The sequence below is a fragment of the Camelina sativa genome, chromosome 9 (genome assembly GCF_030686135.1).
Source record: "Camelina sativa cultivar CO46 ecotype springtype chromosome 9, ASM3068613v1".
Taxonomy (NCBI): domain Eukaryota; kingdom Viridiplantae; phylum Streptophyta; class Magnoliopsida; order Brassicales; family Brassicaceae; genus Camelina; species Camelina sativa.
The window spans coordinates 28,206,528-28,232,682 of NC_141888.1; the positions used below are offsets into that span (position 1 = coordinate 28,206,528).

At 31.0% G+C, this 26,155-nt stretch overlaps 1 protein-coding gene, 2 long non-coding RNA genes and 2 pseudogenes across 7 annotated transcripts; 4 read left to right on the forward strand and 1 right to left on the reverse strand.

The window, feature by feature from the left end:
• The first annotated feature begins 2,304 nt into the window (after positions 1 to 2,304).
• On the forward strand, positions 2,305 to 3,750 carry LOC147938914 (S-locus-specific glycoprotein S13 pseudogene; annotated as a pseudogene).
• A 1,382-nt stretch (positions 3,751 to 5,132) lies between these two features.
• Positions 5,133 to 5,825, forward strand: LOC104714865 (G-type lectin S-receptor-like serine/threonine-protein kinase SRK). Its single transcript, XM_019229821.2, has 2 exons — positions 5,133 to 5,278; positions 5,377 to 5,825. The coding sequence occupies exons 1-2, from the start codon at positions 5,135 to 5,137 to the stop codon at positions 5,686 to 5,688; spliced, it is 456 nt and encodes a 151-aa protein (XP_019085366.2). The 5' UTR covers positions 5,133 to 5,134; the 3' UTR covers positions 5,689 to 5,825.
• A 507-nt stretch (positions 5,826 to 6,332) lies between these two features.
• On the reverse strand, positions 6,333 to 10,479 carry LOC104710048 (uncharacterized). The gene is made up of 2 exons (XR_015567132.1): positions 10,321 to 10,479; positions 6,333 to 6,541 (listed from the first exon to the last, which is right to left on the reverse strand). It is a non-coding gene; the product is annotated as an uncharacterized LOC104710048 (long non-coding RNA).
• Positions 8,011 to 10,022, forward strand: LOC104714864 (protein HYPER-SENSITIVITY-RELATED 4 pseudogene; annotated as a pseudogene). Its single transcript, XR_015567131.1, has one exon. The product of XR_015567131.1 is annotated as a protein HYPER-SENSITIVITY-RELATED 4 pseudogene (transcript).
• A 3,911-nt stretch (positions 10,480 to 14,390) lies between the features above and the next one.
• On the forward strand, positions 14,391 to 15,633 carry LOC104710047 (uncharacterized). Of its 4 annotated transcripts, none has more exons than XR_754909.3 (4): positions 14,391 to 14,776; positions 14,851 to 15,034; positions 15,153 to 15,255; positions 15,326 to 15,633. It is a non-coding gene; the product is annotated as an uncharacterized LOC104710047 (long non-coding RNA). The 4 variants fall into 4 exon arrangements; XR_015565749.1 differs by having other exon boundaries at positions 14,914 to 15,034; XR_754910.3 differs by having other exon boundaries at positions 14,440 to 14,776; positions 15,362 to 15,633.
• The last annotated feature ends 10,522 nt before the right edge of the window (positions 15,634 to 26,155 follow it).

The window sequence follows — 26,155 nt, forward strand, 5'->3', positions numbered from 1 at the left end:
AGTTTACAAAAGTAGATTCAGAAACTAAAGGTCTTGAAGACCGAGCAAGACAATCTGCCATGACATTGGAATCACGAGAAATCCTGGTTAGGGTGAAAGAAGGGTAAGATGACCGGAGCAGCGTAAATTCCTCCAGCAATTTCGTAAAGGCCGGTCAATCGTCGGACGCCTGCACCATCGCAACTAGTTCTGCGCATTCTGACTCAAAAACTTGACAGTCTACTCCAGCCACCAATAAGGACTCCATAGCCCAAATTAAAGCTTGTAATTCCGCGTGTAAAGGGGTAGGGCCACGTCGATGACTCCGTGCTCCAAGAAGAAGCGTCGAATCTTCACCATTGCAACACCACCAGCCCAGTCCTTGAAAAGGGTCAATACCTTTCCATGAACCATCAACCTAACAACGGGGAAAGGAACCCCTATCCTCCAGAGAAGGTGGAGAATTTAGAGGATTCAGATAACTCTCTGTGTAAAATTTTGCCTCCTCCCACAAAACTTTATCATTAACCGCTTGATTTAAAATATCAATTGGCTCCATTTCTATGTCTTGGAAAACCTTTTTATTCCTATCTTTTCAAAGTAACCATAAAGTGAACATAATGTTTTCCTTTTTGCATACTTGAGTAGCAATTTAAATAATAAAATCAGAAGTTTTGGAAGATTGACTTCCCTCTCTCCTTTTCTTAGGCCATCTTTATAGGGAGAACATGAGGGGTGTTCTTAGCCCAAAAAAAATAAAAAAATAATGAATAGTGGCTTAGAACACTTTTTTAGTTCTTGATGTAGAACTGATCTTGGCTCAGTTCTAAGCTGATGTGGCAAGCTGTGAATGGATACAATTTTTTGCAAACAATTTTTCACAAATTAAAAGAGGATCTGATTGAGAATATATGGAATAAATTTGGACATTAAACTATATATTAATTAAATAAAATGTGTGTGTACTTTAATTAAGTAATATGTTTTTTTTTTATCTTTAATGTTTGTGTTGTTTCATAAAAATTTGGTATTGTATTTTGAATTTTAGTAAAAGTTTTATAAGTTTGCAATTTAAATGTTATTTTATAAGTTGTTATAATTGTAATATGTTTAAGAATATTATATTATTAAATCTTATGATCTTAAACATGTTCTCCCAATAACTAACTTTTTAACAAAAGATCTTAAATACTGATCTTACATTATTTTCATAATATTTTTACTCTAAGAACACCTAAAATAGTTTCCCCTATAAAAATGCCCTTACACCTATGTGTGTATGTTCTTATTTTTTTTTAAATTATTTCTCTTCCTTATCATATATAATTTACAAAAACTAAATCAAAATTTACAAATTCTATTATAAAAACATAGATCTTCCACACATACCATGGTTCACATTATGAAAAATAGATCCAACTAAAATTTTGAAAATATTAAATAGAATGCAATAGTAATTTATATTATATCATTCAGTATATAAACTGTAGCTGTATTACATGTAATTAATAAATACTATTCTAGAAATAATTTGATTAGAATTTATCAGAGTTTGCATGCTTTTGTAAATGTTGGTTTGTTGCTTTGTACGGAAACACAATATAGATGAACATTAGATCATGGATGAGCAGTCGGTGCAGTTACAGAAAAATGCAGATTATAATTTAGTGTTAAACTAAACATTACAAGATTTTTTTGTTCTTCTGCGTAGAATGCAAATAATTATTTTCAACTACAGTGTATATAGAACGTATCGTACAAAGGGTTTGTGTTGCAGTCGATCATTCGGCGTATTTATGTTCATCTCACAGTGTCCAAATTGATCTTTAGTGGGACTGTGGGGGTGGGGTGTCTGAAAAGAACATGTTCGACTAATATTATTATTATCCCATGATATAAATCTAAGCATTAATATCATATGATAAAATAAAGCAAAAATACAGATGATGTCTTTTAGTTGTCTGCGGGAAAATGTTTAAAAGATGTTGTAAAATTTGATATTGCGATTTAAATATTAGTTTAAAAAAAAAAATTGACACTCATTATTAGGCTCGTTATAAACAACCTCTACGCATATCTTTAAGGCTTTAAGGTATGCAACATATGTAGTGTTGTTGAAAAAATAGTAAGTTGCAATTACGTTATGTGACATAACATATGTAGTGTTGTTGAAAAACTAGTGAAAACTGATATGTATTTAAATAAATTAGGTAGCCTACCTAATTGTGTTAACAATTTGGAAAATTCTATATATTACAATATGCTTCGTCCTTGGTTAGATGAGATGCAGAAACACAAAATATTGTCACTGTGTCAGGAAAAAAACATGAGAACAACCAAGTTAAGTTATCATACCTTGGTCATCTTACTTTCATCCCTGATCTTATTTAGGCTTCCACCTTCCTGTTCATTGTCCACAGGAGAAAATCGAACCATTTCAGCCAACGATACGATCGTGTCTCCTGGAAATGTTTTTGAGCTAGGGCTTTTTCGCTCTGCCTCTGAGCATACTCCGCATTGGTATTTGGGTATATGGTACAAGAACGATCCTAAGAAAACACGTATATGGGTCGCCAACAGATATAACCCTTTCTACTTATCAGTAGGAACACTCCATTTCTCCGACGATGATCTCGTTCTTTCAGATGAGAATAATTCTCATGTCTGGTCGATCACTATTAACAGAGGAGGCGTGAGATCTCCAATGGTGGCACAGCTTCTTGATAACGGAAACTTCGTGGTGAAAGACTCCAATAATGACGACCCGGATGGGTTTTTGTGGCAGAGCTTCGATTTTCCCACGGATACATTAGTACCGGGGATGAAATTGGGAATGGATCTAAAAACTGGAACCAAGGAAGCCCTTACATCCTGGGATCCTGATAATCCGTCAAACACTGGTTATTCCTTCCAACTTGAAAACCAAGCAGGGCTCTATGAGCTTTTTCTAGTGGTGCAAGAAACTTCGAAGCATATTTACCGGAGCGATCTGTGGGATGGAATACGCTTTGGTGACATACCGCTTGAGTTTTCACCTACCTACGTAACCTCAGTTTGGGGGGACGTCTCCTACGTCGGTTTCGTAATGACAGGCAAAAACAACAACTCAAGATTGACATTGGCAGGAGATTCACTTGAGCTATTCACGTGGATACCTGAAACAATGCAATGGATCTCGTCTTGGTATCATAGTTATGGAATTTTCTATCATACATGTGGGGCTAATAGTTACTCTTCGAAAAATACGACGTCGGGCCTGCAGTGTAATTGTATAAAAGGGTTCGATCCAGCTTTCCGTGAGAACTGGGCGTTAAAGGATTTGCAAGGTGGGTGTCAAAGGAAGACGCGACTGAACTGCACCGGAGATCAGTTTTTACAGCTAAAGAATATGAAGTTGCCGGATACTGGAGGTGTAACTGTGGCTATAGGAATTGGAAAGCAAAATTGCGAGATCCGTTGTCTTTCGAATTGTGATTGTATCGCGTAGGCTTATGTCGGTATAGGAAAAGGCCAGGTCGGTTGTGTCATGTGGACCGGAACACTCAACGACTTCCAAAACTACGGTGTCGGTGGTCGAGACCTGTATGTGAAAGTGGCTGCTATAGATCACGGTGAGTCCATCAAACCTTTTGAAATCTAAAAATGTTACTGATGAGTAAAATATTTTGTAAATCCCATGATCAGATTCAGATCTCTTGAAACCTTGTTCGGTAATTACATAACTAGATATATTGATCTAATAATAATAATAACACCGACGAAGTTAGTCGACCACAACCTGTTAGATGAACGAGAGAGCAAGAAAGTTTGTTACAAAACTCTAATACAACCCACTCATAAATTGGTTTAGGCCTAAAGTATAATTATACATTTTGGTAAGGCTTATTATAGAACAAATGTCGATTGACGAACAACAGTACAAAAAGTAAGGGTATGGACGCGTTAAAGGTTACATTCATCACTATTATTGGACTCGTTGGAGTGGCACTAGCAACATTCGCCACATACTACTGTTGGAAACGGCACAAGCGAACCATAATAACTCATCATGGTACATTATGGCCTGTTCTTTTTTAAGTCGCTCACTGAGCGACTGCGACCGATCAAAACGACTTTGACGACGGCAATTAAAAACTAAAACGACAACGGAGAAAGCAAGATGACGATGCAGATGTTTCTTTTAAAGTAAGAAAAAGTGTCGCTGGAGAGAAAGATGAGTCGTCGGAATTTATAGCGACCGCTGCGATAGGTTATTTCAACACTACGGCAACTTACGGCGACTCTTTTAACAACGGCAGCGACAGTTATGATTCCGTTTATGTCTATTATTTCTGTCGCTGTCGCTAATCCAGCTACTTAAAACAAACAGGGCCTATATGTATTTTTTAAAACTACTTTTTTTTTTTGTAACTTTATTATTATTATTATTATTATTTTGATTGTTTTCTTTATTTAATGTTTAGGATCAAGATCAACTAATAATGCAACAGTAATGAACGAGGTAGCAGGAGGTCAAACCAAATTTGACTTAATGAGTTTTACTGATGTTGCTGAAGCAACCAATCATTTCTCCGAAGCTAATAAGCTTGGAGAAGGTGGTTTCGGTGTAGTTTACAAGGTTAGAAAAACCAATAATAATGGATGACTCGAATCTTTTCATCAATAATTCTGATTAAAATTATGTGATAATAGGGTACATTGCCTAACAAGACTACTGTGGCGGTGAAAAGATTAGCTATTACATCGTCACAAGGAATCAACGAATTCAAAACCGAAGTGCAAACTATATCGAACGTAACACACAAAAACTTAGTGCGCTTGCAGGGGTGCTGCTTGGAGAATCGAGAACAACTTCTAGTCTACGAATATTTGGAAAACTCCAGCCTCAATTACTATATTTTCGGTTAGTATATATACTTTTTTATTTTTTAAAAGAATTTAAAATACCCTATCCACTTTGAAAACTACCCTATGTTTTGGTGAGACGAAAGCTACGACCAATAGAGCAGTTGTTAATAATCAAAACTAACTCAATATGATATATACTGTATTATCTTTGAAAATATAAAGTCTTTGTCGTAAATAATATTTCTTTTAGAAAATAAGAAGACACTCATAATTTCGATTTTCATATCCATAATACATTAGCGGTTATATGTCCGAAGAGTACGCGTTACATGGAAAAATGTCGGAGAGATCAGATATATTTAGCTTTGGGGTCAACCTTCTTGAAATCGTAACTGGGAAGCGGAACATCGAGTTTTGCAACTATTACCATGGTGATAGTATGCTTGACTACGTAAGTAAGACTCAACCTTGATATATTATTATACAGTATGTTCTAATACCAAAAAGGTTACAAAAGTTTTAAATATGTGGTTTGTTATCTTGTAAAAGGTATGGAGGCACTTTGATGAGGGGAACAGTTTACAGGTTGTTGATCCGAACTTTGTAGATTCTTCACTGGTTGAAGAGGAGGTCGTGAGATGTATACAAGTTGCTCTACTCTGTGTTCAACAAGATGTAGACGACAGACCAAGCACAGAATCCGTCGCTTTAATGCTCGCAACCACGATGATGGAAATTCCTGTACCAAAGAAGCCAAACTATTTTTATGCTAGATTTCTCAGCGACATGGCTTCCTCGTCGACGGTCAAGGAGTCTACATCCATAAATCAAGTTACCTTATCGTCCATTGTAAACCGGTGATGTGATGTAAACAAGATATTGAAATAATATGTCAAGTTTCTAATAGTTCATTTTGTAATGTATGTATCACAGATATTGTTCCGAATTTTATAAAATATGTCATATTTTATTGTGTGATGCATAGATTCTATTCATTAGCTTAAATAGTTTTAAACAGATAGTTAAGTTTTTGGTAAGAGACTTGTCAAGCTTGGAAACAAAATAATATATATGAAAAATATATATCGAGTTTTATTATAGAAAAGCATGTAACATCGGATCAATAACGAATCTATTCTCGTCGTATCGAGTTTTTTTTGCTCTGTCTTCTATTATATGAAGGGTTTTTAAACAATTTGCTAGTTTCATCTTTTAGTTGTCACTTTTGTTATTCACAAGACTGATTCAAAGGAAGCTGGGAAACTAGTACCAAATGATGCCTTAATTATGATTGGCACAGTAGTGCTGATGGTGCAATAAATCTTTAGTCCCTAAGGGAAATGCGCATTGTTGTATACGGTGACTGCACCATCACCATGCACAACTAGCCAATCTTGTCAAGATCCTCTTAATTAATTAATGAGTATTGTTCTTTCCGCGGAAGAACCAGATATTGCTTGCATCCGTTCTCAGGTAACTCTGTTTAGGCCACTTGACTCTGATCATTTATCCCAAGGTACTTGTTTCTGAATTTGTTTGAACAACCAGTGTCTTTAATTAGCATGACATTAACTCATTTTCCAGTAAGAGCCTACACCAACTTTAGCTACAAAATAACATTTCCAGGCGTCCAATGATACAAGAGCTAGAGATGTGTGCACGTTTACAATTATCTCACAATCAAACCTCAGGATAGAGCTTTCAATTCTGTAAGCTGTAAAGAAAAAGTAAAAAACATTTTGTGAGAGAAATCTCAATTGCATCCACAAAAACCAAAACGGAAATAGAGTATGAACAACACTCATGTATGTCGGGAAAAGGGCCATTTCCAATCTGTACAATGTCAAAAGTGCCAATTTATACCTCTACAAACGATCGGTGTCAATTTCTACCTATACTCTATAAAATTCAAATTTCATACCCAATTTTATAAAATAGTGCCAATTTCAAAGTCAACATCAACAAATATTAGTTAAGAGCTGACTCAGATGACACGTGTTTGAGGAGGTGGCATCGAGCGTCATTTTGATGCTTTAGTTTCGTTTAAAAGAAAAATGTAACAACGTAGAATCGAACCCTGGCCTATCAGAGTTTTAAACAAAGCTTTAACCAATTGATCCCACAAACTTATTCGAAATAATATGGAAAGATTATGTTTATAACTATATTGACCGATCTCCCTCCTTCCTCCAATTCCTTTCTTTGTTGGCATTGTCGATGGCTGCTCCGCCATGGTTCTTTGATTTCCTTCTCCATAGTATTTGAACCGATCTCTGCTTGCTAAGAGAGATGAACATATCAAATTTTTCTAATTTCTCTAGTTTTGATAATTTTGGCATCCTCATTCAAAATTGACTGGAAAACAGAAACCCTATTTATGATGATGATGATGATTAGAGAGGAACAGAGAATCTCCAAAGTTTAAAAGAATCAAAAAATAAAAATCAAATCTTGGAAAACCACAATAAACGGAAACACTCAGCGACTGGGCCAACAGAGGCGGATTTAGATGGAGAACACAGCAGCCATTGAAGATGCGAAGAAAAAAAAGGAAGATGAAATAGAGATTATCGCACAAATATATAGTTATAAACATAAAAGTTCCTTAATGTTTCGAATAACTTTGTGGGATCAGTTGGTTAAAGCATTGATAGAAAGATTAATTGACCAGGGTTCGATTCTAGGTAGTTACATTTTTTTTTAAACGAAACTAAAGCATCAAAACGATGTCGTTTTCAATGCTCGATGCCACCTCCTCAAACACGTGTCATCTGAGTCAGCTGTTGAGTAATATTTGTTTATATTGACTTTGAAATTGGCACTATTTTATAAAATTGGGTATGAAATTTGAATTTTATAGAGTATATGTAGAAATTGACACCGATCGTTTGTATAGGTATAAATTGGCACTTTTGACATTGTACAGGTCGGAAATGGCCCTTTTCCCGCAACCTCTATATGCATAAACACTATTAACCGTTATTGGATTAAATGAGTGGAAGTGACACGGTTTCTTTCTGCTAGACTAACATTTTCTCTAAAACTGCTTTTACAAGAATTGAGTGATCCACACGTTAAGTCAGTCTTTGTTTACTAATTCTTTTATTGTTTTTGTTCGACGCATGGATCGGATCATTCATTTGTTTACTAAGTCAAATAAACCTCATGAACAAGTCATTGGAGCCCATTAAAACTCTTTTTACTTTTCTTCTTTTTTTTTATTTGTTATTTTATAACTTAGAAACTTCCACGTTGTAGGCAATGGGAAGGATCCTCGCTACTTCCTTGCGTCCATTAGTCTTCCGTTCCCACTTCCCACCAATCATACATAAATTCTGATTGTGTTTTTTTTTGGGGGTTAATTAAACACAACTCAAAAACTAGAGACAGACACACCCAAAACTAAAGATGAGCTCCTCTGACTCTTCTTCCGCGGAATCCCGTCTGGCCACGGCTAAGACGGTTCTCACCACCGCGGCTTCGGTGGCTGCAACCGCAATGCTGGCTCGATCGCTAGTCCAAGATTATTTGCCTGACGAGGTGCACAACTACATTTCCTATGGCTTCCGCAGCATCTTTAGTTACTTCTCCTCCCAAATGACGATAATCATCGAAGAATTTGAAGGTTTTGCTCACAATGAAGTCTTTGAGGCTGCAGAGGCCTATCTAGCCACCAAGATCTCTCCTTCTAACAAAAGAATCAAAGTGAGTAAACACGAGAAAGAAAACAACTACAATGTCACCGTCGAGCGTGACGAGGAAGTTGTCGACACCTACAACGGCGTCAAATTCCAGTGGATCCTCCATTGTCGCCATGTCGAGTCCAAGCACTTCCACAACCCACGGGATCTAAACTCCACGCTGAGATCTGAAGTCCGATCATTCGAGCTCAACTTCCACAAGAAGTTCAAAGACATAGCTCTTGAATCTTACCTGCCATTCATGGTGAAAAGAGCCACGTGGTTGAAGCAAGAGAAGAAAACACTCAAGATCTTCACTCTCTCCCCTGAAAACATGTACGGGAATTACTCTGACGCGTGGACCTCTGTTACGCTTGACCATCCTTCTACCTTCAAAACTCTAGCAATGGATTCAGATGTCAAGAGAAATGTGATGGACGATCTAGACCAATTTGTGCAGCGGAGAGACTACTATAAGAGAGTTGGTAAAGCTTGGAAGAGAGGTTACTTGCTGTACGGTCCACCAGGTACTGGGAAATCAAGTTTAATCGCAGCCATGGCCAATCACCTCAACTTTGATATCTACGACCTAGAGTTGACTGCGGTTAACAACAACTCTGAGCTCCGGCGGTTATTGATTGCCACTGCTAACCGTTCGATTCTTATTGTAGAAGATATCGATTGTTCACTAGAACTCAAAGATAGGACTAGTGACGAGCCTGACGAAATGGAGGATCCACGGTATAAAAAGGTGACGCTCTCTGGATTGTTAAATTTCATAGATGGTCTATGGTCAAGCTGCGGTGACGAAAGGATCATAATATTCACAACCAATTACAAAGAGAAACTCGACCCAGCCTTGTTGAGGCCAGGGCGTATGGACATGCACATTCACATGTCCTACTGCACACCGAGTACTTTCAAAGCTCTTGCTTCAAACTATCTAGAGATCAAAGAGCACCACCTTTTCAGCAAGGTCGAGGAAGGTATTGAGGCGACAGAGGTTACACCAGCAGAGGTGGCTGAACAGCTTATGAGGAATGACACTGTTGATAAGGTTCTTGATGGTCTGATCGAGTTCTTGAAAGTCAAGAAGATCGAAAACGAACAAGATAAGGCCAATAAAGAAAAGCAAGAGTTGGAGAACAAGACAAAGACCACCGAGGGAAAAGATCATTCGGTAGACAAGAAAACCGAAGAGGTTGATGAACAGCTAGTGAGGAACGACCGTGTTGATAAGGTCCTTGAAGGTTTGGTCGAGTTATTAAAAGCCAAGAAGATGGAGAACGACCAAGATAAAAGCCAAACATGAGGAGCAACATGAACTTGACAGAATATATCAATACCTTAATTATTAAAATCGCCTGAGAAGAATCGTTGATTTGTCTCTCTATTTTGGGATGATCCAACATTACAAAGGAGCTAAATTAATAGCCAAAAACACAAGGATTAAGTGATATAATGTATGCTGTTCATATGATTTTATTCCACTAAATTAAGTCGATCATTCAGTTATAATAATTTCTCACTAATCAGAAAGAGATTTCTTTTTATTCCAACTCCAGAGACTTGCAGTTTCTGGAAACTACATAATCGACTAAAGTTACTGTCTACCAACACTCTACAGTATCAAGATTCCTACATAATCTAGTCCTAAGATTTCAAGAATCGGTCTGATAAATCAAGAAATCAGAAAGTAAAATTCAAAGCATAAACCCCTTAATAAGAGATCTAGCAAGTAGGCAAGAATAAGGAAAACACAGAGTAAGAAGAACCAATAATGCAGACAAGGAGACAAAAATTGACTTAATACCTAACCTACCGCGGAGTCCGAGTGGAATCCCATTTGTTTTCAAGTCTGCAAATTCAAACACTCATAGCTCCTCGGATCCATATGATCATCCAAGACGACTTTGATTTCTAAGGTACCGAGTTTTCTTCCACTTTTTACCTATACTTGATATTAAATGGGCTATAGTTTTAGCACACTACACAATACATTGACTCTAATGTACTTTCTTTATTAAATGGGCCGTACATGCTTTACTTTTCTTCTTTTTTCTCTATATTGTTATAACAAAAGGTTTAGGGAATTATTATCCTGTTTGTATTGATCTCTACTATAGGATACAACATATATATAGTGTTACAACATTAGGGATTTAGGTTGTATACCAAGTCTATTAATGGACCGGTAATGAGCATCCACATAATACAATATATTCATAACACTCCCCCTTGGATGACCATTATAAAAATGTAGTCCCAAATGCGTATGTGATATGCTGCCTCGTTAAAAACCTTACTAGGAAAACCCAATGGGAAAAATCATAGTTAAGGGAAAAAGAGTGCAGCGCGCTTTTACTCCCCCTCTTGAGTACATCACTTGAAATCTTAGAGAGGACCGATCCAATATGATGAAGTAACTTCTTGAAAGTAGTGGTTGGAAACGCCTTGGTAAATGGTTCGCCAAATCTTCACTTGAACAAATTTATAGGACATGTATATCACCGTACATCACCATTCTTCTGCAGGCTATTGGTCTCTTATGATCTCATCAATGTATGTCAAAGACTTTGAAGATGATAGTCTTTCACCATTGGAATCATAATATTCCTCTCAAGACATTTATCTTTTGCGTGTTCTTTTGTTGTCTCGTTAAAAACCTTTCATGAAAAAAACCCAATGGGATAAAAACCATGATAAGTAAAAAAGAGTACAACCACGCTTATGATCATATTTCTCCCCCTGAAAGCATCATCTTTAGTTTATGCATTATGATCATATATATCATCTTTTCTAAACTGTTATTAACAGCACTGTCAGGTACAAACTCATATCATCATCATATATTCTACTGGGTCATTGAACTTCAAGTCATATGAACCCCTTTCATATAGAAGATCTATTTGAACTTTAATCCCAAATATTCCAAACATACAATCTTCCAAACAAGCATCTTATACATAAGAGTTATTCATAATCTCCTTGTAAAACTTTCTCTTTCAACTCTTCTTTTTAGTATGGTACTACAAGACCATTTTTCTATGTAAGATGATGTAGCATCTTGAGATAACATCTCTTTCATCAGATGTCAAATCTGTAACCTCAAGAAATTTCATGAAATATCTGATCTTATACAATCCGATTTCTCCATCTTTCAGAAGTAATATTTCATCATTGATTGTTTATACCGGAGATCAGATAATATTTTCATCATCAACATAATTTGCACTTTTTCTTGTACCTTTCTTTTAACAAGAACCACTTGTACATGCTGAAGAAACAAGAGACACATATAAATTTTCTTTTAACGAGGTTCAGCAAATGCTTACATCGTCAAACTTTCTTGAAAATACTTCATAAACACAATTACAGTTAGTGTTCAATCTTGGATTTACACAACCATAAGATATTCACTTAGCTTGTTACCGATTTATTTTTAACCCACTATGAGATCTCTAAGATCAACAACAATGATCTACACACAGGATTCTCTCGTAGAGATAAACTCTCACCATTTTCTCCCAAAAAGGTGTCAAAAGGCATCAAGACTTTTTCTCCCTTTTACAATGTTCTCGAGAACTATAAATTATTGCTTCTAGCAATATAATCATTTTAAGAGATAGACTGAATCAAATCTTGCTATTACTGTCAAAATCATAAGGGATCCAAATTAGTTGCTTCCACCAGATCTCTCATAAGTATTTTATCAGAATCATTGTACTACTACATGTACTTTTTTTTTCTCATACATATCCACTTATGTTCCACTCATTTTACACTTTCAAGTGTAAGGACTACAAGTCCAAATATTATCTCTTCAAGAGATTTGAACTATTTCATAACTATTTTTTTCAATGATTAACAAATCATTCTTTGTATACACTTTTCAATAGAACTTTTCTATTAACCGCGGGTTTACGATCCTCAATTTTCATCAATAACATCATCAACTGCAACACTGCATGCAAACATATATACGACGTCGATTTGCTTTTTGGTTCTTTTTTATTCTAGACATAACTCAACTTGTTGAGATTTCATTTCATTATCATTCTCAGGTACCTGAATCTCTTTCTTACTCATGTCTATATCTCTTCTAGAGATTTTTCATCACTCTTTGCTTCCTCAGTACCATATTAGTTTATGCTCCTTTTCTTTTACGAGGATGCTTATATTTGGAACCATAAGTCTATCACACTTCATGCGATTTTTTAGACTTACTAGCAGTTGATCTTATCCTTTTAGGATATTAATTTCAATTGTAGCACAGCTGGTATATGTGACTTTGTCACTCAAGGTCAGAAAATGCCTTCTACCATATTTGCTAAACTTTGCAAATAAATTATCTTTTTCAATTTCTAGCGCACATTTTAAAGTACGAGGATCAAGATAATTTCTCCCAATATATATATTTTCCAGCTGTTTATTTTCTCCCCCTCATGTTCGAAAGACTGACTCACTGAAACAGTCTCTGCATCTCGAGGCTCAAATTCTCGAGATATTCAATCTTCAAAAGATATTCATATCCAACATATTTCCAACATTCTTTCAAATTCCATCTTATATCGCTGTGGTGGACAACCAACATGTATAACACATTTAGATAGAATATATCTGGTTTCTGACCCAAACCAATTATAGTGAGGAGTACTCATGATTATTCGTTGGCATGATGCGAATTACTTGACATACAGAGTCATTTATGTCAATTATTTGGCATGGTTTCACCATCATTGTCAATTAACCAAATACTTTCACAAACTCCATGTTGCAAGTTAATAACAAATATATATAGTGGATGATCAGTCCACAATATCGCTTTGTATACGTACAAGAAAATTGACATGATCCAAATTCATGGGGTCGGTGAAAGCCATATAATCGGCTTGCTTTGTAAAGCAGCACACATAAGAAATCACTAGGAAATCTCTAAGGTTCTCTAATGAATCTTTTCTGAAATTTCTGAATTTTCTTTCGCATCATTACTGAACCGGAATGGCTTAACCGGTCATGCCAAACAGTGAGATTTTCACAAAGCATTTTATCTTCTAGATAATGCATATAATCTCTCAATACTTTTATTGTCTTGGGTAATAATACTTATGATTTTAAAGTATTTTCTTCACTTTTTGTCCCAACATGATTACTTTTCAAATCCTCAAGATTTACTCTTTCATATGAGTGATTAAACTCATTTTGGGTGTGAACATAATATTATATTTGTTTCATCACCTTTGTATGTGGGATTCATGAATTCTCCCCCTCGAGATGATGACACTTTATGTCTATCAATCTCGATTTGAATCCCACTCTGTAATCAATAACATTCTCAAATTTGGGCCATGTATTATATATCTTAGACCCTTTTGACTTTGAGACTAATAGGGAGACTATAACACATTAATATCAAATGTGTTCCCAAAGACAATAGTATATATAATCTTCTAGAGCTTTCGATACTTTCTCTACTACTTCTTAATAATGTAGAGTAGTGGAAACCACTTATAGCATAAAGTCATATTCACTTTAAAGAATAGACCAGCCCAATAGGATGTGATTCACATCAACATCTTATAAATTTACTCATTCACAAATAACAAGATAATAAAATTTTAAAAATATATTTTTCATTATATTGTGTCTACATGACAACAATATTTTATGCACTACAAGAATATTGAGTTTTAATAGCATTATAATATAGCGGTTTATGTGTTAATGCTATGCTTGACTTACCCGTAACTTATTTATAGCGTTTCTATATTGGGAAACGCTATAATATATTACTGTCCTCAAAAGATTGTACTTCCCCTTGGTATTTATTGTTTTTTTAACTCTAGATATTTTTATATTTATCGTTTTAACTTTTAAGAATTTAGAAAATCATTGATTTTTTTTTAAGTGTCGCCCCTCAAACATTTGACCTAAACACACTCAAATCTCAGATCTATTAGTCTTTTCCACTTCCTCACTTCTCCTCTTTGTTTCTTCATCTCTTTTCTCCCCTTCTTCACCATATTTTCTCTGCCACATATACACATTCAACCGACACCACCAATTTCTTTATCTTCGTCGACCCTCCCTATCACCAACCATTCAGCCACTGAATCTCAACATCAGTTCTCATGCCTTTCACTCAAGCCTCCCACCTCTGAATCCTCTCCCTGTGATAACCCTCTATCAACGCCGTCCATAGATGGAGCTCTTAGATCTGAGTTCCTTCGCTAGATCTGACCCTCTCTCCCATTCATATTCCCAAATCTGTAAGAAATCTAAAATTCGATGCCTTGATCTATGATTTTTCTTTAGTATTTTAAATGATTGTGTTTGGATTTAGATTCTTCTTGAACCTTCAAGGAAAATCTGAAGAGATTTTAAAGGTGGGTGGTATTGGTTCCAGAGTTGATGAAACAGCGGCAGAATCTTTGGCCCAGATGAAGCGTCTCTTGTTCTTAAGAGACTAATAGCAAGATCTACTAAGACTGCTAAAGATTATGCTTGGAGGTGTGAATTTTAATGAGGTGAGATTATTTCACAAAAGTTTGTGTTTTTAAACTTCAATGGTTTTAGTTGTTGTTTAGCTCAAATTATTGTTTAATTTTTTTCTCTATGTAATGACGCTGTTGTTTTAATTGATAGATCTGATGAAAAATGAAGGATTTATATATAGAGAAAAATCCGGTTGATACCTATTTTCAGGAAGGATCTTATTTAACAGTGACAACATAACTTTGATGAACATGTAAGTAGCACACAGTCTTTTCTTTGTCAATTCTATTTTATGATATAAAAACTTGATTTGTCACTTACAGAGAACATGAAAACACAACCGTGTCTATGTTAACAAGGGAACATGAGGTTTGTCTCATCAAGATATGCTCTGGCGAAGTTATTTCTGACCACAAATGCGAAATTGTTGATGAAGTAAGAAGACATGTGTTTAGTGAAGATGGAGAATTTAAAGCAAGAAGACATGTGTTGAGTGAAGTCCAAGAATTTGAAGTGATTACAAGTCAAGGTGAAAATGGAATCTTGTAAACTTTGTAAAAAATTGTTACTTGCGTTTATTTGAACTTATGTTTGTATTTTTGTGACAATTAATGAATTATTTTGATATTAATATACCGTCTTTAAATTCTGAATCTTATTATATATTGAATCAAATTAGTATAAAATAATATATAGAAACTAATTACATTTATACAAATACTATTATATAATATTTAATTGCGGACAAATAAACGTTATTGTATACAACAATAAAATAGCAAAACAAAAAAACGTTATCTAAAGTGCTGGACCTATGATGATGGGCGCAGATACAGCATTTGTCAAAACGCTATCATATTGATAGATAGCGTTATTCCAACGTTATTAAAACTCAATATTCTTGTAGTGATGGCAAGTAGAATATATGTTCTATAATATATTTCCAATAATAATATTATCTTCTATTATACTTTTGGTAGTAATTGGAATACGTTGGTTTGTATATATTCTTTTATCGACTTTTAGTCATTTACTTTCTTTAGATTTTACCAAAGATTTATTGAATGTCTATGGTCAAATACTTGTCTTAAAACTCTTCATAGAAGTGATGCCAAGAAAATATGATCAATAATCATTATTTAGTATTTTGTTACTAAATTTTTAATTTATTCACCAAAGAAAGTTAGAGACATGATTTAAAATATTTCATCATGATATTTCATCATGATATTATATCTAATTTAATTAGATTTAAATTTGTGATTAAACAAATAAAGTAATTCACAAATATTATAAACAATCATATAAATGAATGTTAACTACGTAGTAAGCGTCATATCTTTATTTATATATATAGGTTTTTTCTTTTACAAAATTAAAAGATTTGAAATTTGGTAAAATCATAAATCATTGAAATCATAAGTAACAAAATCATGATTTAGATTATATCACACTAAAAAATATTTTACCATAATTTTCTATTACCGCAACTACTAATAACTTGCAGTTCCCGGTTATAAATTAGTTAGCTAGCTAAAACGTAATTTTTAGTTTGATATACGCAACACACATACACGTTCCTTGTGTATAATATGCATATACGCATAATAAAGTGAAACGATAGTAAATATCAGTTAATCAATTAGCTTATATATGGATTTATTTACCCAACCCAATCATATATATAAAAGTAGAGTTTCAGTCTCTCCTTATTGGTCCACTTAGCAATGCAATTTTAACAAAAACAAAATTATATTAAAACACAAATTTAAAACAATTAATTTTCACATTTAATTCACATAATATAAAACTGAAATCTTTATACCTTCTCCCTATAAATAATGCATTAACTTTATTTCTCCACTAAGTTGTATTAATCAATTGTATTAAAACAAAACAATAAATTAGAATTGTAACTCTCATTTTTCTAAATGTAATTTTTCATCATTTCTCTTCCTATAAATACTCATTATCTTATTCTCTTAGTCTATCACTCTTTCATTCTCTCATCTTCTTCCACTACTCTCAAATCTCTTTTTGTTTTGTTTTGTTTTGTTTTGTATTTTTTTTGTTATTGTTGTTATATGGGTTATAAAAAATCAAATCAAATATCATTGTAAAAGCTTAGTTTTAGAGTTTGTATGATATGTATATTTTATATATTTATTTTAATCTTTTAAAATGTTTATCTCCATTTTCTATTTTATATTAACATCTTTCATTATTTTCATACTTCCTTACAATATTCACCACACAATAAGATTATAAAGTTGAAATGATCCATATGTAATTATCTATTATGTCTCTGGTTATCTTACATATTCATGTATCATTTTTAATAATTTATAAAGATCAATATAATATTTAAAGATCAATATAATATTTAAAGATCAATATAATTATCCATTTATCCATTTATAAAGACTATTTTGTTTTGTGATCTAATTGTTAAATCTGCAGATATCAATATAATATATATATATTATTTTTTTATGATTTGAGGTTTCTGAAAACAAAAAGAATATAATTAAACAATTGGTTTTTTGTGTCTTTAATCAAAATAAAAAATGATCCAAAAAACAAAACATATTCAACTGGAACTTAAATATAAAAATAAAATTTAATTTTAAAAATATAATTTCACTAAATTCTCTAAAGATGAAACCATTAGTATGAAATCTAGCACTATAAATTAAATTGATGAGTGAAAACCAAAAAAATATAAGTTATCCTTGGGATTTTAAAAATTATTGAGATTGAAGAATTCATATAATTTTAGAAGAAAACTAATTTAGTTTGTCACTTAAAAAGTAATATTTTTTATTTTGAAATATTATGTGTAAGTGTTGAGTTTATATCAACAAACAACCAAATCATGTGAATTTTGATTCAGCCACTTGGTATTCCTTTTATTTTAGGTTATAAAAAAATTAAAATATTTATTTATAATTAAAGACATGTAACTTCATTTAACTCAAATGTAACTCCTATCCAATAATTATACATTAATTCATTCCTCCTACTAACTTATTATCTTTCAAGAGAAATTATTTTTGGTTAAATTTTAATATTTTTTATTTATTTTGGTTGGCTAAACTTATATTCATATTTTGGTTGGCTAAATTAATATATTTCTCATGTAAAATTATTGTTTATAATATATTTCTCATTTCAAAGTTTAAAGCAATATATCATATATATAAAAGTAAGGTTTGGTCTCTCCTTATTGGTTGATTTTCATTTAATGTTTTCTATTTTTTTTTTTGCTTTCTAATTGCTTTTAACAATATTTAAGATCTAATAAACACAATACATTTAACTCACACATTAAAATAAAATTATAACTGAAAATAAAATAAATTATGCATTAATCATATTCTACCACTCAATTTTATTCAAACACAATAAATTACTATTGTAACTCCATAGTTCTAAATGTAACTTCCATCATTTCTTATCATATAAATAAGCATTCTCTCAATCTATCATTCTCTCATATTGACATTCTTTTACTATCTCATATTCACATTCTCTCATTCTCTTCTACAATACCTCAAATCATTTTTCATTTTTTTTTGTTATTTTTGATTTCTTATTTTTGTTGTATGGATTGTAAAAAAAAAATGAAATATCATTGTAAATTGTTAATGCTAAATTTTAATTTTAGAGACTACATGATATATATTTTACATTGTTCTTATTTTAAAAGATTTATCTCCTTTATCTAATTTGGATTATTATCTTATAAGTAATCATTATCTCTTCCTCTCCCACCAATATCAAATGTTGTTATATCTCATATGTGTTGTAAGAGTTTGATTCTATATTTTAATTTAGAAAGTATTATATATATATAAATATTACATTGTTCTATTTTTTAAAGATTCATCTCCATTATCTAATTTGGATTACCATCTTATAATAAACATTCTCTCCTCCTCTCCTACCAATATCAAATGTTGTTATATCTCATATGTGTTGTAACTTGTAAGAATTTGATTCTATATTTTAATGTAGAAAGTATTATATATATTTAATATTGTTTTCAATTTTTATTTTATTTATATATATAAAATATTTCTTTTATATTTCTTGCCTTTCTAATCTATTCATATTTATTTTTTAAATTTGCATAGTTAAATTTAAATTCACATATGTTGGTTTTAACAAAACAATCAACTTTATTTGAGAATTAGATGTTCCTATTCATTTTTAAACGATCATTGTGTAACATATAAGCATTTTGTCTTGCAACCACAAGTTTCATTTCCATTGCTTAACTCCATGGTTAAACTATAATATATGTTGTCCTATTTGTAGGAATAACAACAAACTTATCTAATTAATTTTAAAGAGCAGATGATTAAACGAAATAAACATTTCTCAAAATTTTATAATTCAATCAGTGAGTGTACTTATTACTTTGAAAAACTTTTACATTGAAGTTCATAAAATCATATAAGAAAACTAAAATACTATATCACTTCAAATTTGGAAGGAAACACTTGGTATTCCTTTTTTAAAAAGTCAAGACACATATAAAAATTTATTAATATTTAACTTACTTTAAAGACATTAAAGGTCATTTAACTCAAAAATAACTTCTATCCAATAATTTCATACATTCCTCCCACAAATAAAAAAATATATATATGTTCAAGATTGTATTTAAATATTACATAATTTTTTAGTTAGCTAAATTTATAGTCACATATATACAACATATATACATAAGAATTTATATTAATTATTAACACCATAATTCGACCCATTATTTGCTTAACTCAATATTGGTTTCAAAGCCAACTAAAGAAAACAGAAACAATCTTATTGATATTAGACCAAAACATGGGCATACAAACATAATCACTTACACGGAAGATATTTAAAAAAAATAACTTATTATTACAACATCAACGTATGAAGAGTTTACATAAGCAGTTAATTAGAAAATCTATAATACAATAAATGTATTGGAAACAATATCAGTCAATGATAAGATTAGATCCTCAAAAGCAAGAAACAACATCTTCATAATTCATAAAAAATAAACGCCACAATTATACACATCTGAACGAAATGGTATAAACATATAGTGTATAAATAAAAGTGACGGCAAAGCCCGTATATGCCTAATTAAAACGAAATAATACAAAAGAGAAAACGAAAAAGACAAAAAAAAAAACAAGAAAGTGCCAACTACACCACAACCCACGCGTTGCGTGGGGAAGCACCTAGTAACACCAAAATAACCGAACTAGCAAAGTACCAAACTAGTTTATTATATATACTAGGTATGGAGCCCCCGCGATATCGCGGGGAAACTCATTTTAGTAAAATATTTATTACAAAAGTTCTTTAATTAAATTTATTTATTAAACTATTGAGATTCTTAAACTATCTAATAAAAATTTTAAAAACATACAAAATTTTGAAATATTTTTTATATCTTTATTGAAAAATATTCTTTAAAAAATAATTTTACCTTCACATATGATTAAAAAAATAATTATCAATGCTACACACGTCAAATTAAACAAATTTTTACGATTAACTGCCATAAGATAACATTGCAGTCATGTTATTTCGTTTGCTTTTATTCGTGGTAACCTTTCGTTCGCATATTTTCAATATAACTTTTTATCTGTGTTTTTTGTCGTAAAATATTTTTCAAATTTTGAAAAATGAATAAATGCAATCTACAGTTGTGTCTTCTCTTCTAACCTTACAATCATATTTTTGTATATTTTATGAACCGTTACAACTTATTCTCTTGTTGTCAAATATGATATGTAAATGATTATATTTTAAATGCTTTTTTTGTTTTAAATGATAATATTATGAATACATTGTATAAGACACTATATATTTCTTAAATAATCATATAAAAACTACAAATATTAAAAATATTAATTGAGGACCATTCTTAAAATGACATAATGATTTCTTTAAATTCATTTCTATTAATTATTTTAATCATTTTTAGCATAACTCAAACATATTTCTATTTCCAAAATCAATTTTACTTCATAAAAACTGAATATAAATATTACTATTCAGTCAATCAGTAAGAAAATTATCAATCCTCTCAAATTTGAATATAACTAAACAGAAATTATCACATATTTTATTTATTTGAATCAAAACTCAGTTATATATTCTTATAAAAAAATATACATCACAACTGTTGTTCGCATTTTTTCAGATGGTTATTATTATATAGATTTATAATAATCATAGCCTTGATATAAGTCACACTTACGATACTCTTCTTGCTTCAGTACATTACTCACGATGCCAAAGAACTTTCCCCAGTACCAGTGATCAAGAACATCCTATAAGTATATATAGCATTGATCAATATAGAGAAACAAAACAACATACTGAATTATATTATATTAAGTTATATTACATAGATTAAAAGTAGTATTATATACGTACCTCTCCATCATCTCTGAAACTTTTATTTGTTTCCCTTTTAGCATCTCTTCTCCTAACAACATTAAAACATAAATACAATTAGCGATATTAATTAACATATCATATATATATATATATATATTTATGTATGTATTATGTATATATTTACCAAATAGTTTTTGTTCCTAGGGATACGATCTTCTTCAACAATTTTCTTTCCCTCACTTTTATCCTGATTAAAAAAATCAATAAATCATTTAGGTAACTTATTTTAAAATATTGAAATGAAAGTATAATGTAAATATAACAATATAAATTTTGCTACCTTCTTATCTTCCTTTTCATTGTTTTTGTCTTTCCTAACTCCGATGTCTATTTTGTATGAATCCTTATACTCATAGTTTATATCACACGAAAAAGTCAGACATTTGTTCCGTATATATATAAAGGTGCAATCTTTGTATAGTACAAAAATTATGTAAGAATGTAAATGCAAGATTTCTATTTTATTTATTCGTAGAAGTTTATCTTTTCAAGAAACTAAAAAATAAATTTTTGGTAGACAAGACCTAAAATTTATACAACTTAGAAGGCATTAAAACAGAAAATATGGAAAATGAAGAATGTGATGAAATGCAGGAAACTGTGAAAGAAAGAAAGAAGTAAAAGCAAAAGAAAGAAAAAAAAATTCTCACTGGAAATTTCAGATATGAGAGAAGGAAGGAGAATAAAGAAGACTTGGAGGTAAAAAAAGAAAAATATACAGTCAAACGTCCACAAGTTAAAGAACATAAATATAAAGGAAAATGTAGAATGTGAAAAGAAGCACTGAGAGAAAGAAAGTATAAGAAATATCTTACCAGAGATTTCAGAGAGAAGAGAGGAAGAAGAGAATGAAAAAGGCAATGATAAAAGAGAAGCAGAAGAGAGAAATGATGCAATGTTCAAAGGTTACGTATGTGTTTATAACGAGAGAAATAGATGAAGATTTTGCCATTTAGGGTTAGTATGTATGACAGTATATGAGTGTGATGTAATGTTCAAAGCTTACGTACCATTTGCATTTTGAAAAGTATGACCACATAGTTTTAATGAATCCCATTTTCTAATATTTAAAAATTGTTTTTAAACATTTTCATCATTTTGTAAATATTGTATTAATTAACACGAATATGACAAAAAAATTACTCTTCACCTTTAATAATATATATTTCATAATTACCATTTCTTTTGTCGATTTTAACATAACTAGCATTGATGATACATATATCTTATTATATAAAGTTGAGTTTTGAAAGTTAGTCATTAACAAGATTCTGACATGTGTCAAGTTATCAATATCAGATTTTGACATATGTAAAAATAAAATATTTTGTTATAAAAAATATTAATATAACAAGATAATTATCAAAAATTATAGAAATTATAAAAAATTATAAAGTTTTTTTTTAAATGATTATAAGAAGATTATATATATATATATATATATATATTTCACAAAATCCGAAATTATAATATTATTTACTTATTTTTAATTTTAAGTTATTAATTCTACAAAAAAATAGAAAAAGGGATTAAGGAAAATATACAGTTAATTATTAATTCTAAATTTTGTGAATACTCACTTCTATGTAAACATAAATTTTCTTATATTTAAATAATTTATTAAAAAACACTGCTTTAAACTTTGTTTAATTGAGACATTTTTATAATGAGAATGTAAATTTTTCTTATTTTTTAAAACCAAATTTTCTCCTACTTTTTCCTTTTTCAGTTGGGAATATGTAAAATTAATATGTTGACCCCAAAAAAAGATTAATATATGCATCTTCTTTTCCAAATACTGTATTTTAAAATTTATTGTAGTATTTTTAGATTGTTTTATTTAATTTATATTTTCATCTTTAAATTATTTGGGATTCATATATTACCGTGCTTGTAATTTTATATTATTTCTTTAATTATGTCAAATTAATTTTTTTCTAATTTTTTAACCTTGATTAGTTGGTCATAAACCCTTCTTTTTTTTTGCAAACATAATTGTTACCATTATTCATTCATTCTCAAAGGGAGATAACGAATAGAAGCGCATCAACCTAATGGATGGATAAAATATGCTAATCAAATACAAGCTTACAACAAATATGAATTGATAGATTGGAAAAACATAAATCGTAGTTGATAGATCCATAGGAGCTCAAAGACTGTGACATCCTGGTTTGCAGAAAAGTCTAAAATAATTGATTTGGCTATATCACCAAAATGCACTTATTTTTTCAGTTAGGGTCCTGAGAGAACTTCATGATAGGTGGACTTCCTAGAAGTGATTGTCAAAACTGTGTGAGTGAGTATAAAACACATGAAATATCATTTGTTGATTTGTAAGATTGCTAAACAAGTTCTTAAAGCCTCCTAGACATAACAAACCGGCCATCGAATATGGATGGGTCTACGGGCCGGGAATAGATGTAGGGCCCATTTAGGAAGGTGGGTCCATAGACTAAGAGTGAACATGGGCTCACTAAGCAAGGTGGCGGTTGAGGCGTTACAGAGACAGATGATACATCATGGTGTGTCAAAAGACACTTCCACGAATACATTGAGAAATTTAACATTAGTTACTATCAAAAGATTTTGTGACGTTAGAGTTTTACTTTCATTGGTTGTTGGAGCAAGCTATTTTGAGATAGCAAAAAGACGTGAACATGTTCTCTTCACACAGGAGGAGGGCAGAACCGAGGTTCTCTCTATGGTGGAGAAGGTTGGACAAAAAGTTATCTCCCCAAAGGAGGAAGGTGGACACAAGGTTATCTCCCCAAGGGAGGAAGGCAGAGCCAAGGTTCTCTCCATGGTGGAGGAGGTTGGATGCAAGGTTCCCTCCATAAGGGATAAAGACGGAGCTGAGGTTTTCTCCTTGGTAGTCATACATTATTGTGATGATACATTATTGATACCTATAATTTATTTTATATTACATAATTACAAAATATATTTTTATTCAAAATACTTTTTGAGCCAACAATTTTAGTAATAAAAAAATTATGTAGAAGTGAAGTAAATAGTTGGCTTAATGTGTTTATATAGATATTTTCTAGGTGGGTGATAAAAATATATTTGTAACATAGAGTATATATTTAGGTGTAAAAAATACACTTTTAATGGTAACATACATAAAAGATTTATAAATGGATATAAATCAGTGTATTAAAAAAATTATAAATAAATTTTAATATAATTTATAAAACTTTAAACCCGCACATCGGACGGGTCCTCATCTAATATATATATATATAATAGTATATAGTATTAAGACTCGATAGTTAAAAGTATTTCGGTGAAATTAACTAATGATATTTTGTAGAACAATCCAAAGCATAACACAGATTTTTTGAATCCGTACGCATGAAGTATTTTTTATCGGAAGTTTAAATCTTTAAAAAATTAAATCAAACATAGACAATTTATCTGCAAATCATTGATCTTATAACCCCTCCTAAAATAAATATGAGATCAGTTTGTACATCTCTGTAAATAACTGGTTTTTATTTGCTGGCAAACACAAAAAAAAAAAAAAAAGAATGGTTTAAATTTGATTATTTACCAAAATTGTAATTATATCTACTATATTGGGTATTTAAGATCAGCTATATATCTGACTAGTTATATTAAGTTTTTGAGAACTGAAGTACTTATATATAAAGATTAATCAATATTTAATAGAAATCAATGTTTTCCCTTAAGTATTTGCTTATTTACAGCTATATATGTTTAATATATTTAGTATTAATTTGATAGAGAGAAAAATGATACAGAAAAGGGTTATGGAAGTGAAACCATCATTTTTTATTATACTTTTATTGAAAAATAGCTCTATAAAAATAAAAGAACTGTTATTTACTAAACTTGTGAAAATATAGAACTTACTTGTTAAATTTCAATTATCTTCTTCTTTCATGGAGCCAAAGAAAAACACTCTAGCTCAGATTTTCTTGTTGTTGTTGTTGTTGTTGTTGTTGTTGTTGTTGTTGTAGTATATCTGAGCAGTAAGCACTTCTCTCTCTCATTGTATTTATAGAAAGCCTAAAATAAGCTCATTTATTATTATAGTTTAGATTTTGAAAATTCAAAATAAGCAAAAATACAGAAGAAATAAAAAAAAAGACGTCTCTAGATAGTAGAATTAATACTCTTTTTCTTCCATAAAGAGTGTTATTTTAGATATATTTTTTTTTCCTTGATAAAAAAGATATTTTTTTTTTGTTTCATCGATAACATAATTTTACATTTCCAATATTAATTTTACACTTTTTAATTTACTTTTAACTCAAACTAAGTTTTATTAAATTTAAATTATTAATCACTTATTAGATAGAAATGTATTTTTTTTTTAATTTATGTGAAATGTGTCAAAATAATATTTTTTATAAAACAGAAAGAATATAATACAAACTAATAAATTATCGTAAACTGCAATGAAATAATATAGATACATTTTTAATTATAAGGATTATCTCTTCGTGACTCCCTAATATCTAACAGATTGTGGGTCTAATACTCCTTCTGTATCAGAAAGAACGGTTTTTAAAAAACTTTTCTTGTATCACAAAAATTGATTTTCTGTATACTTTTATCAATTAATGATAAAAATTGTAAATTTCAAAAATAATTAAATGAGAATTTAAAAGTTTGATGAATTTCTATTAATTAATAATTATAAAAATATGTTATTATAA